General features: G+C 34.5%; 2 protein-coding genes across 3 annotated transcripts in view; both read right to left on the bottom strand.

Annotated features, from left to right (window-relative positions):
• Nucleotides 1–2313, bottom strand: part of arhgef16 (Rho guanine nucleotide exchange factor (GEF) 16) — a 29386-nt gene extending 27073 nt beyond the window's left edge. Inside the window, exon 1 of the mRNA XM_073818653.1 lies at nucleotides 2181–2313. The gene's annotated coding sequence lies outside the window, so the exon portion shown is untranslated. The remainder of the gene's footprint in view (nucleotides 1–2180) is intronic.
• Nucleotides 2314–4969: 2656 nt separating this feature from the next.
• The window catches only part of LOC141286850 (espin-like), a 49765-nt gene continuing 40660 nt past the window's right edge, over nucleotides 4970–14074 (bottom strand). For both annotated transcript variants that reach the window (XM_073818963.1, XM_073818964.1), the window contains 3 exons: nucleotides 9667–9746; nucleotides 6935–6955; nucleotides 4970–6804 (listed from right to left, as the gene is read on the bottom strand). In XM_073818963.1, the coding sequence (XP_073675064.1) occupies nucleotides 6657–6804; nucleotides 6935–6955; nucleotides 9667–9746 (249 nt within the window). In that variant the 3' untranslated portion in view covers nucleotides 4970–6656. The remainder of the gene's footprint in view (nucleotides 6805–6934; nucleotides 6956–9666; nucleotides 9747–14074) is intronic.

Here is a 14074-nt window from a genome sequence, read left to right as displayed (position 1 = left end):
TGGCTATATTTAATCAAATGTGACTTGTAAATGCAAAAAAAAAAAAAAACTTTGTATTGCTGTTTTGCGAAATATTCCTTTTTCGAATTGATTAAAAAAACACCTCATCTGAGCGTAAAAACTTTTTTGTGATATATGGCAGTTTTTGTGCAATTGACGCGTTTCCATTAGACCTTTTTAATTGGCAATTTCAATTTGCGCAAAATCTGTAATGGAAATACAGCTGGTAAGATTTTTAATGTTTTTTTAAAGAAATCTCTTCTGCTCACCAAGCCTGCCGTTATTTGATCCAAAATACAGCAAAAACAGTAATATTGTGAAATATACTGTTTGCTATTTAAAATAACTACTTATCTAAACTGCTTTCTATTTGAATATATTTTAAAATGTAATTAATTCCTGTGATCAAAGATGACTTTTTCAGCATCATTACTCCAGTCTTCAGTGTCACATGATCGTTCAGAAATAAATCTAATATGCTGGTTTTCAAGAAACATTATTATTATCAATATTTAAAACAATTGAATACTTTCTTTTCAGGATTATTTGATGAATAGTAAGATCCAAAAGAACAGCATTTATCTGAAATAAAGCTATTGTAACATTGTCAGTATCATTTTTGTTGTTGTGGGGTTAAGATATTTAGGGTATTAATTGATCAAAAGTAATGATAAAACATTTATAATGTTACAAAAGATTTATATTTCAGATAAATGCTGCTCTTCTTAACGTTCTATTTTTTGAACATAAAAATAATAATAAATGTTTTTGAGCAGCAAACCAGAACATTAGAATGAATTCTAATGGATCATGTAACTGGAGTAATGAAAGCTAAATATTCTGCATTGAATAAATTACATTTTAAAATATATTCAAATAGAAAACAGTTATTTTTAAATAGTAAAAATATTTCAACATTTTACTGTTTTTGCTGTACTTTGGATAAAAAAAGAGCATTAAAAAAAACATTACAATTCAAAACAACTATTTATTTATTTATTTATTTATTTTGACTGGCAGTGTAATTATCACCTAATATTAATGAAACAATACGTCCAGCTCACATTTCACACCAAAATCAAATTAAACCAAAATTGAATAAATAAAATGAATCATAAGTTTTGTTGTGGTTTAATACTGGGATATTATTTTAATTATATTGTTTTAAAATAAAGTACTTTTGGTTTTGTAATTGCATTATACTGCAAAAATTTTAAATCAGCATAAATTAGGTAACAATGTACATTATATATACCATATAAATATTATATAATAATCCATATATGTAAATTTAATATTTTTTATGAGTGATCAAAGTTGTTATTAAATATGTGTCACTTCAGTTTCAGTATATGACTACACCAGGGTCGGTAATATATTTTTGGTAACAGCATAACAGACAAATTATCTCATTAAGTCTCACCTGCTCACGTGTGTTGCAAAAAATAAAAACAAATAAATAAATAGTCCCGGAGGGTAATGCGCTGCCTGCATCTCCATCTGTTTTGACTCTATTTTTACACATTTTTCACCATTGTCAAAGCATGATACTGCCACTGGAGCTAATAATGCTTTCTGTTATTATTTTTCCGGGAACCCTATCTCACATCTGTTTGGAATGTCCCTTGATCACGGAAACAGGTGCACTAATCATATGAAGTTTCGTATAACAATTATATAATAATTTTAAATTAAAAACCTTCTTTACTTCTTTTCTCGAAATGTTCTACAAGGTTCTCCATGGAACCACAAGTCAATAAAATAAACTTTTATTAAAAGAGTGCAGGTGTGACAAAACAACATAGATTTAGATTTACGCCATTACATTATGAAATACCCTATAGCCTTTTGATGACACCTATGGTCAAAACAGATTATACTTAGAGTATATTTATAGTTTAATTTAGATTCATGCTGTGATGCAACAGTAATAAAAGTTAAAATGACAATCCATTAGTCTTAACTTTGTTGTTTAGACGCGCTTTCTTTTCTTAAGCAGTTTTCTTGACAAAGTTGTTGGATAAAAGACACAACGGGGAATATTGGAACATATAACTGATTCTAGTCATCTGGATAAACAACTCTCTGTAACTGCATTTCACGCCCAGATTGAGTAGCTATCAAAACAAGAGCACTTTTAGTCCGTTTAAAAGTCATACATAAATCCAGGATTGACTTACCCGGATAAAATCACATGCACTGTGTTTCTGTAAATGTGCAGATGTCAGATTTCCCTGCTAGGATCCTGAACATACTATATATTTTTAGCAGAACTTCGGCGCATTCCTGCACCTACACCGACTCTGTAGCGCGTCACACTACGTCACTGCAGGTGAGTCAAGCCACGCCCACCGGTGAGGCGATTTTACTTCATTGTCTTACAAACGGTTATATTTCTTTACATACAAATAAGATGACAATAATTTGTCCACCAATATCTAAATAGAAGATGTGGAGGTGTTTTATTGATTAATTATTTATTATTATGGTTTCTTTCCACTGTACTGGTTTTCCGGTCCTGCAAAGGTAAATGCAAAATGCGCCATCTGCTGGTAAAGTGAGATACAAATTAATTGAAGCTGATTCCTCTGATAAAGTGAGCGTGGTTTTATACTTTTATAATTTTAGAGTATAGTCTGTAAGCGTTAGGATAAGCTACTGTGATAAGCAGATATTTAATAATAATAATATAAATATTTATGAGTATAATACAATGAGTTCACTTCTATTACTATACCAGTCAAATGTTTTTGAACAGTAAGATTTTTAATGTTTTTTTAAGGATTCTCTTCTGCTCACCATTTATTTGATCCAAATACATCAAAAGCATTAATATTGTGAAATATTTCTTACTATTTACAATAGCTGCTTTCTATTTGAACATATTTTAAAATGTAATGTGATCAAAGCTAAATTTTCAGCATCATTATTTTAGTCTTCAGTGTCACATGATCCTTCAGAAATCATTCTAATATGATAATTTGCTGCTCAAGAAAGATTTATTATTATTATCAATATTTAAAAACAGTTGAGTACATTTTTTCAGGATTTTTTGATGATAAGAAAGATCCAAAGATCAGCATTTATCTGAAATAAAAAGCTTTTGTACATTATACATTATACACTATACTGTTCAAAAGCTTGGAGTCAGTATATATTTTTCTATAATTAAAAGTATTAATTATAGAAATTAATACTTTTATTTAGCAAGGATGGTTTGAATGGATCAAAAGTGATGAAAGACATTTAAAATGTTACAAAAGGTTTCTATTTCAGATAAATGCTATTCTTTTGAACTTTCTATTTACAAAGAAACCTAAAAAATCCACTCATCTGTTTTCAACATAATGAAGAAAAGAATGAAAAAAAAAAATCTGCAAATCGCAATATCAGAATGATTTCTGAATGATCATTTGACACTGAAACTGAAGTAATGATGCTAAAAAATCAAAATGTTACTGTTTTTGCTATACTTTGCATAAATGCAGGCTTGGTGAACAGAAGAGACTTCTTTAAAAAAAAAACATTAAAAATCTTACTGTTCAAAAACTTTTGACTGGTAGTGTATATTGTGATATTACAAGATATAATAAAAACTCAATTGTACTTGTAACCTTCAGACTTGTAACTTAATTTCAACTCATGAACCTTCAGCTAAAATACAATAAAAATATTAAATGCTACTGAAAAATTCTTAACTTAATTTACTAATTTCATAGATTAAAGGTCTCTTCTATTATTTTGTCAAAATAATAATATAGAAATTGAAAATAATACATAAGTATGAGCAACTAAGCTGTCGCTTCACAAAGATAACACAAGTAAACACAACATGCAGTTTTTAAATGAAGTTTTTTATTATGAAGGTTAAAAAAATCCTGCCTGATTACTGCCAGACCAGTTCGCAATCAAGAAATCACTTAAATAGGACCTGCCTGATAAAGTGAAGTAGACCAAAAGATCCTCAAAAGCTACACATCATGTTGAGATCCAAAGAAATTCAGGAACAAATGAAAGAAAGTAATGGAGATCTATCAGTCTGGAAAAGGTTATAAAGCCATTTCTTAAGCTTTGGGACTCCAGCAAACCACAGTGAGAGCCATTATCCACAAATGGCGAAAACATGGAACAGTGGTGAACCTTCCCAGGAGTGGCCGACCGACCAAAATTACCCCAAGAGCACAGCGACGACTCATCCAAGAGGTCACAAAAGACCCAACAACAACATCTAAAGAACTGCAGGCTTCTCTTGCCTCAGTTAAGGTCAGTGTTCATGACTCCACCATAAAAAAGAGACTGGGCAGAAATGGCCTGCATGGCAGAGTTCAAGACGAAAACCACTGCTGAGCAAAAAGAACATAAAGGCTCGTCTCAGTTTTGCCAGAAAACATCTTAATGATCCCTAAGACTTTTGGGAAAATATTCTGTGGACTGATGAGACAAAACACACCAGCAAATCCACCTCTGAATGGCTGAAGAAAAACTAAATAAAGACTTTGGAGTGGCCTAGTCAAAGTCCTGACCTGAATCCTATTAAGATGCTGTGGCATGACCTTAAAAAGGCGACTCATGCTCGAAAACCCTCCAATGTGGCTGAATTACAACAATTCTGCCAAGAAGAGTTGGCCAAAATTCCTGCACAGCGCTGAAACAGACTCATTGCAAGTTATCACAAACGCTTAATTGCAGTTGTTGCTGCTAAGGGTGGCCCAACCAGTTATTAAGTTTAGGGGGCAAACACTTTTTCACACAGGGCCAAGTGGGTTTGGATTTTGTTTTCCCTTCATAATAAAAAAACTTAATTAAAAAAATGCATGTTGTGTTTATCTGTGATTAATATTTAAATTTGTTTGATGATCTGAAACATGTGTGTCAAACACGCAAAAAAAGAAAAAATCAGGCAGGGGGCCTGTAACTATGTATTAGATGTGTTTTGTGTAACATGTTTTAAGTATTTCACAGGCACAACTTGTTATTTAAACGTTTATTACGTTACTGTTGCCATTGGGAAAATTAAAGTTTACAATAGTCTGCCTATGAAAGCCAGGCTGAAAACAGGAAAAAACATGTAAGTGACATGATATTGTAGGCCATAGCAGTTTATAAGTGTTTCTAAATGGAGTAATTAAGAATAGAAAATGTTCTAATGGCAATGACGTTCACATCTTTGTTTTCAGCATCATTATGGCATCTGATAAACAAAAGCAGAATGTTCCCAAACTCAAGGAGGACCATGCTTATCACTTATACTTGTTACTTATTTCATTTTTTTTACAGTTGTACAGAAAAAAAAAAAAAACACTCAAAATACATCAACTCTACCCATCGCACAGTGAATGACACAGGATAGACATATTACGTTCATATGCATGTGTTAATATGCACACACATATACTTTCTCACACATGCGCATGCACACACACATACAGATTTACATCCGGCACTTTTCTGATGTCTAGTTACTCTAAACACATTAACAATAAAGAATAAGCTACGGTGGCCAAGCAGAGAAAGAAAATATAGCTTCATTCTTGGGGAACGCAGCATGGCTGAATACACCGTCATGATTTCATGACATATTAATCAACATCAACATCATTTCCCCTTCCAATGTATACGTCCTATGGAAATCTCAGTACAAAGGGATGTTTTAATTAGACCATCAGATGCAATAGAATATTTAAGACATTGGCTTCTCTTGTCCTCTTATGGGTTTTACTCTTTTTCAGCAGTGGCCTGCAAAACATTCTGAGCTTTGTTATCTGGGAAGACTTTAATGGCCAATTGTCAGCTGTGACCTCTGACTCCACCTTCTGGTAAAACATGGTTTTTGCATTACATATGCACAGTGTAGAGGCTACTGCGTTTGTTTCTATATATATAGTTTATAATTTCCAAATGGCCTTTTTCTATGTAAGAAATATAGATGCACCATAACACAAAGTGTATTGTAAGAATACATTGTGCCATAACACCTGTTCAGAGCTATCATACTTAACAGATTATGACCACATGAAGTACATTTATAAAAAGCATTCAAGCAGAGAACATGGGATTTCCTTAACATATATTTTCTATCTAGAATTGAAAATGTTACTAGAGATTTAAAACGTGACTAAAACAAGTTACATCTTAACAATGAAAGGTGCTTCACGATGCCTTTAACATCTGAAGAACCTTTCTGTTTCACAAAAGGTTCTTTGTGGCGAAGGAAGGTTCTTCAGATTATAAAAAGTAAGAAAGAGCCTTTGTGGAACCAAAAATGGTTCTTCTATGGCAACCTTTTAAAGCATCTTTACTTTTAAGAGTGTAATGCATCCGGTGGGGAACTCTAAAAATGATGAATTTTCTGCAAAATAATTGACTGATTTCTTTCAGTTCTCAAAACAGTTAAATAATCATAGAAATGAGACCCATCCGCAGTAAAAACATTTGTTTCATTCATTTGTTACGCTTTAATGGTACAAAGTATCTTCAGAGCTTGATAACATTTAGTTTAGATACACTGAGGCTCAGAAGAAGCGATGCTGAAGTGGTCATCAAGCAGAACGCTGTCTGGTGACCCACGCGTGCTTTGTGTCTAAAGGGTCTGGCAGATTCTGAACAGTGTCCTACAGAGAGTTGTGCAAGAGTGGATAGGGATGTCTGGGAATTTACTACTGCTTCGCTATGTCGCCTTTCTTTAAAATAATCTGCCGCTGCCACGGTGCCAGCTTGGTTTCGTCATAGCCTAGCGTTCGTAGTTTCTCCTGTTCCGATTTCTCCTCGTTCTCCTTTTCTCTTCGCAGTCGTTCCTCTTCTTTCCTGCAAACGAAAAGTAGGTACATTCACGTTTTTGATAAAATGACAGCGTGCACATTAATACAATCAAAATGTAAATAGGAACTACTTCTACAACTATCACTAGTACTGCTATTACTAGTCAGTGTCTTACCTTTTCTGTTCCCTGTCCATCCAGAAGTGAATAAAAGAAACAGAGGATTACTTGTATAGACATATGTTTAAATGTCTGTACATTTGTCTAAACGTTACTACAACAATGGAAAATATTTTGCAGTTTTACTTACATTTTATCACTTTGGTATCATAATCCACACAAGACATTAAAAGTAAAAGACAGAAAATTCAGATTTGCATGGAAGAATTTTTAGGCATACAATCTGAATTTTAAAGGCAGTTCAGTTTATAAGTTAGTTATAAATGCAGACAAAGCTATACACTGCAAAAAAATGTTTGTCTTGTTTTTAGCCAAAATATCTTAAAAATTCTTAAATCAAGAAGGATTTTCTAGATGAGAACAAAATATTGTCTTGTTTTTAGAAAAAACAAGTCAAAATCAAGTGCGTTTTATCTTGAAACAAGCAAAATAATCTGCCATTGGGGTAAAAAAAATAATCTTGTTTTCTGTTTGAAATAATATTTTTTTGCTTACCCCTTTTGCAAATTATTTTGTTTGTTCTAAGCAAACACTCACTTAATTTTGACTTGTTTTTTCTGAAAATAGGAAATAGGAATTTTTTACTCATCTAGAAAATCCTTCTTGATTTAAGAATTTTTAGATATTTTGGCTGGAAACAAGACAAAACATCTAAGAAAAGCATTTTTTGCAGTGTATTACTTTTTGTTATTAGAAATTGGCTACACACAGTGCCGTCCACTAATATTAGCACCCTTGGCAAATATGAGCAAAGGCGGCTGTAAATCTATAAATGCTATAAATCTGCATCATTTATCTTTTTGAGCTTTCGTTCAAAAAATGTACAAAATTCTAAACTTTCGTTGAAGTTAAACAATTGAAAATAGGGGAAAACTCTCCAATGCATGTTGGCTACCATTATTGGCACCCCTAGAAATTCTTATGAGTAAAATATCACATTCATATTTACATTTTGCAGCACACCAGGGTGACTGAAATTGTCCAGCCATGACATGATATTATAAATATGAGGAACACAAAGACCAACTTCCCTTAATTATCCATCACAAGGAGTAAAACCAAAGAATATAGTTATGATGTACAGAACAAGATTGTTGAGCTTCACAAAATAGAGAGTGGCTGTAAGGAATTGAAAATGCCCATTTCCACCATCAGGGCAATAATTAAGAAGTTCCAATCAACTAAAGATCAAATCTGCCTGGAAGAGGAAGTGTCTATATCATCCTAATGCACGATAAGGAGGAGAGTTTGAGTGGCCAAAGACTCTCCAAGGATCACAGTTGGAGAATTGCAGAGATTAGTTGAGTCTTGGGGTCAGAAAGCCTAAAAAAATATCAAACAGCCCCTACATCACCACATGCTGTTTAAATAGATTTCAGGGGGAAAAAAACTCCTGGCTCACCCAAAAACAAACTCCAGTGTATTCAGTTGTCAGACATGATTGGAACTTCAAACAGGACTGGCTTCTATGGTCAGATGAAACTAAAAATGAGCTTTTTGGCAGCTAATCCTCCAGATGGTTTTGGTGCAGACAGGGATAAAGAAGTACCCAACGCCCACGGTTTAAAAAATTCAGCTGGTTCTTTAATGTTGTGGACCTATTTTTCTGCCGGAGGTCCTGGACATCTTGTTCAGATACATGGCATCATGGATTCTATCAAATACCAGCAGATAAAAAATCGAAACCTGACTGCCTCTGTTGGAAATCTTATATGGGCCGTGGTTGCATCTTCCAGCAGGACGATGATCCAAAATAAACATCAAAATCAACACAAAAATGTGTCACTGAGCAGAAAATGAAGCTTCTGCCATGGCCATTCCAGTTCCCTGACCTGAACCCTGTAGAAACTAAAGAGAAGAAGCACCAACATGGACCTGGGAATCTGAAGGATCTGGAGAGATTCTTCATAATGGAACCCCCACCGCAGTTTCCATTGTTTTACTTCAATGAAAGGTTAGAATTTTGTACAATTTTTAAATGAAAGATCAAAAGGATAAACAGTGCAGATTCATTTTCACAGCCACCTTTGCTCATATTTACCAAGGGTGCCAATATTAGTGGGCGGCACTGTATATATAGACTATATAAAGATTGTGGTTATATATACACTCTAATAACTGATAGGTTAAATACAACCCAGTGCTGGCTGAAATAAGGACAAACCCACAAACTTGGTTGTTTTGAGCCACCCGGTTGGTTACATGTTTAACCCAGCCTTCTGGATAGTTGTATTTAAATATGGTTGGCTTAAAATGAACCCAAAATAGGTTGTACATTAAAAATCAGACACATAATTACAAGATGCATCAGCAATAATCGACAGGTGAAAATTTATTAATAAGCAATTTAAAAAATGTTTATTAGTTGATTATTATTTATTCAGCTTCTTAATAAATGTTAATTTCCAACCTATTCTGGGTTTATTTTAAGCAAGAAATATAGTAATTTTTAAACAATAGTTGAGTTGAGTAATACTACTAAGTTTGGGTTAAACATTTGACCCAACCGTTGGGTCAAAACAACCCTTTCGCTAGGTTTGTCCATATTTCACCCAGCACTGGGTTATTTTTAACCCAGCATTTTTGTATAATCAACTAGCAAAAACTAGAGTGTATAGATAAAGTAAAAGCTTGAGGTTTACAGTTGAATGAGGTTAACAAACAGTAAACAGAAAAACACAAGAGACCGTAAGAAGCAAAGAGAAAGACAAGAGCTGGCTTTAACTTACTTCTCTTCTTCCATCTTTTTCTTCATGATATCTCTCCTCCAAGCAGGCAATGAAGCAAGACGGGCCGCCTCTTCATCAGCCTGTCACACACAAAGAAGGAAGAAAAATAGCCGATGTTGAAATCAGAAAAGAATTTGTAGTTAATAAATCTTCATTTAGACAACCTAAAGATCAAATTAATGTCACTACAGTGACCTCTAAAAAACACCACTTGTATACAAACCACAAAACACTGAAGTACAAACCAGTATGTGATGGTGAAATACAGGAAATGCTAAAAAGCTATAAATACATTTCTATAAATGTAGAAATAAATGATTATACATTTTAAAAATAACTATTCTTATCACTGTTATAGGCCTACATATGAAAAAGAGTTTTGATCATGAATGCTGCATACTGAGCATACACTATATTGCCAAAAGTATTGGGACACCCCCTTCTAAAGAATAGGTTTAATTACTTTAGTAATTTCCATGAGTACAAATCTTAATGTTTAAGCATATAATGGTATTCTAGGGAATTGTGTGCTTCTAATTTTATAGCAACAGTTTGGACATAATCCTTTTCTTACAAGAGAAAGACTTTGTGTATAAAGCAAGGTTCAAATAGAAATGATTAATTCAGTCAGTGTGAAAGAACTTGACTGGTCTGCAGAAAGCAAAGTCCTAATCTCAGCTGAACTCCTCTGGTGTGACTTTAAATGTAGACCTTGAGCCAAAAACTCATCACCAAACACCAATGACTTGTAACTATGGGTACAGTCATTTAAGACACTTCCAAAACTGGTGCAACAGAGATGGAAATACAATTTTTAAATGCAGACATTGAGCCAAAAACTCATCGCCAAACACCAATGACTTGTACATAAGGGTACAGTGATTTTAGACACTTCCAAAACTGGTGCAACAGAGATGGAAATACAATTTTTGAATGCAGACATTGAGCCCAAACTCATCGCCAAACACCAATGACTTGTGACTATGGCTACAGTCATTTTAGACACTTCCAAAACTGGTGCAACAAAGATGGAAATACAATTTTTAAATGCAGACATTGAGCCAAAAACTCATCGCCAAACACCAATGACTTGTGACTATGGGTACAGTCATTTTAGACACTTCCAAAACTGGTGCAACAGAGATGGAAATACAATTTTTAAAAGCAGACATTGAGCCCAAACTCATCGCCAAACACCAATGACCTGTACATAAGGGTACAGTCATTTTAGCCACTTCCAAAACTGGTGCAACAGAGATGGAAATACAATTTTTAAATGCAGACATTGAGCCAAAAACTCAACGCCAAACACCAATGACTTGTAACTATGGGTACAGTCATTTTAGACACTTCCAAAACTGGTGCAACAGAGATGGAAATACAATTTTTAAATGTAGACCTTGAGCCAAAAACTCATCACCAAACACCAATGACTTGTAACTATGGGTACAGTCATTTTAGACACTTCCAAAACTGGTGCAACAGAGATGGAAATACAATTTTTAAATGCAGACATTGAGCCAAAAACTCATCGCCAAGCACCAATGACTTGTACATAAGGGTACAGTGATTTTAGACACTTCCAAAACTGGTGCAACAGAGATGGAAATACAATTTTTAAATGCAGACATTGAGCCCAAACTCATCGCCAAACACCAATGACTTGTGACTATGGCTACAGTCATTTTAGACACTTCCAAAACTGGTGCAACAAAGATGGAAATACAATTTTTAAATGCAGACATTGAGCCAAAAACTCATCGCCAAACACCAATGACTTGTGACTATGGGTACAGTCATTTTAGACACTTCCAAAACTGGTGCAACAGAGATGGAAATACAATTTTTAAAAGCAGACATTGAGCCCAAACTCATCGCCAAACACCAATGACCTGTACATAAGGGTACAGTCATTTTAGCCAATTCCAAAACTGGTGCAACAGAGATGGAAATACAATTTTTAAATGCAGACATTGAGCCAAAAACTCAACGCCAAACACCAATGACTTGTGACTATGGGTACAGTCATTTTAGACACTTCCAAAACTGGTGCAACAAAGATGGAAATACAATTTTTAAATGCAGACATTGAGCCAAAACTCATCGCCAAACACCAATGACTTGTGACTATGGGTACAGTCATTTTAGACACTTCCAAAACTGGTGCAACAGAGATGGAAATACAATTTTTAAATGCAGACATTGAGCCAAAAACTCATCGCCAAACACCAATGACTTGTACATAAGGGTACAGTGATTTTAGACACTTCCAAAACTGGTGCAACAGAGATGGAAATACAATTTTTAAATGCAGACATTGAGCCCAAACTCATCGCCAAACACCAATGACTTGTGACTATGGCTACAGTCATTTTAGACACTTCCAAAACTGGTGCAACAAAGATGGAAAATTAAATTTTTAAATGCAGACATTGAGCCAAAAACTCATCGCCAAACACCAATGACTTGTGACTATGGGTACAGTAATTTTAGACACTTCCAAAACTGGTGCAACAGAGATGGAAATACAATTTTTAAATGCAGACATTGAGCCAAAAACTCAACGCCAAACACCAATGACTTGTAACTATGGGTACAGTCATTTTAGACACTTCCAAAACTGGTGCAACAGAGATGGAAATACAATTTTTAAATGCAGACATTGAGCCAAAAGCTCATCGCCAAACACCAATGACTTGTACACAGGGGCACAGTCATTTTAGACACTTCCAAAACTGGTGCAACAAAGATGGAAATATAATTTTTAAATGCAGACATTGAGCCAAAAACTCAACGCCAAACACCAATGACTTGTACATAAGGGTACAGTCATTTTAGACACTTCCAAAACTGGTGCAACAGAGATGGAAATATAATTTTTAAATGCAGACATTGAGCCCAAACTCATCGCCAAACACCAATGACTTGTGACTATGGGTACAGTCATTTTAGACACTTCCAAAACTGGTGCAACAGAGATGGAAATATAATTTTTAAATGCAGACATTGAGCCAAAAACTCATCGCCAAACACCAATGACTTGTACATAAAGGTACAGTCATTTTAGACACTTCCAAAACTGGTGCAACAGAGATGGAAATATAATTTTTAAATGCAGACATTGAGCCCAAACTCATCGCCAAACACCAATGACTTGTACATAAGGGTACAGTCATTTTAGACACTTCCAAAACTGGTGCAACAGAGATGGAAATATAATTTTTAAATGCAGACATTGAGCCAAAAACTCATCGCCAAACACCAATGACTTGTACATAAGGGTACAGTCATTTTAGACACTTCCAAAACTGGTGCAACAGAGATGGAAATATAATTTTTAAATGCAGACATTGAGCCCAAACTCATCGCCAAACACCAATGACTTGTACATAAGGGTACAGTCATTTTAGACACTTCCAAAACTGGTGCAACAGAGATGGAAATATAATTTTTAAATGCAGACATTGAGCCAAAAACTCATCGCCAAACACCAATGACTTGTGACTATGGGTACAGTCATTTTAGACACTTCCAAAACTGGTGCAACAGAGATGGAAATACAATTTTTAAAAGCAGACATTGAGCCCAAACTCATCGCCAAACACCAATGACCTGTACATAAGGGTACAGTCATTTTAGCCACTTCCAAAACTGGTGCAACAGAGATGGAAATACAATTTTTAAATGCAGACATTGAGCCAAAAACTCAACGCCAAACACCAATGACTTGTAACTATGGGTACAGTCATTTTAGACACTTCCAAAACTGGTGCAACAGAGATGGAAATACAATTTTTAAATGTAGACCTTGAGCCAAAAACTCATCACCAAACACCAATGACTTGTAACTATGGGTACAGTCATTTTAGACACTTCCAAAACTGGTGCAACAGAGATGGAAATACAATTTTTAAATGCAGACATTGAGCCAAAAACTCATCGCCAAGCACCAATGACTTGTACATAAGGGTACAGTGATTTTAGACACTTCCAAAACTGGTGCAACAGAGATGGAAATACAATTTTTAAATGCAGACATTGAGCCCAAACTCATCGCCAAACACCAATGACTTGTGACTATGGCTACAGTCATTTTAGACACTTCCAAAACTGGTGCAACAAAGATGGAAATACAATTTTTAAATGCAGACATTGAGCCAAAAACTCATCGCCAAACACCAATGACTTGTGACTATGGGTACAGTCATTTTAGACACTTCCAAAACTGGTGCAACAGAGATGGAAATACAATTTTTAAAAGCAGACATTGAGCCCAAACTCATCGCCAAACACCAATGACCTGTACATAAGGGTACAGTCATTTTAGCCACTTCCAAAACTGGTGCAACAGAGATGGAAATACAATTTTTAAATGCAGACATTGAGCCAAAAACTCAACGCCAAACAC

The sequence above is a fragment of the Garra rufa genome, chromosome 15 (assembly GCF_049309525.1).
Source record: "Garra rufa chromosome 15, GarRuf1.0, whole genome shotgun sequence".
In the NCBI taxonomy this organism is placed as follows: domain Eukaryota; kingdom Metazoa; phylum Chordata; class Actinopteri; order Cypriniformes; family Cyprinidae; genus Garra; species Garra rufa.
Note: the sequence above shows the minus strand (reverse complement) of the source record. Positions and strands in the feature narration are given on the sequence as shown.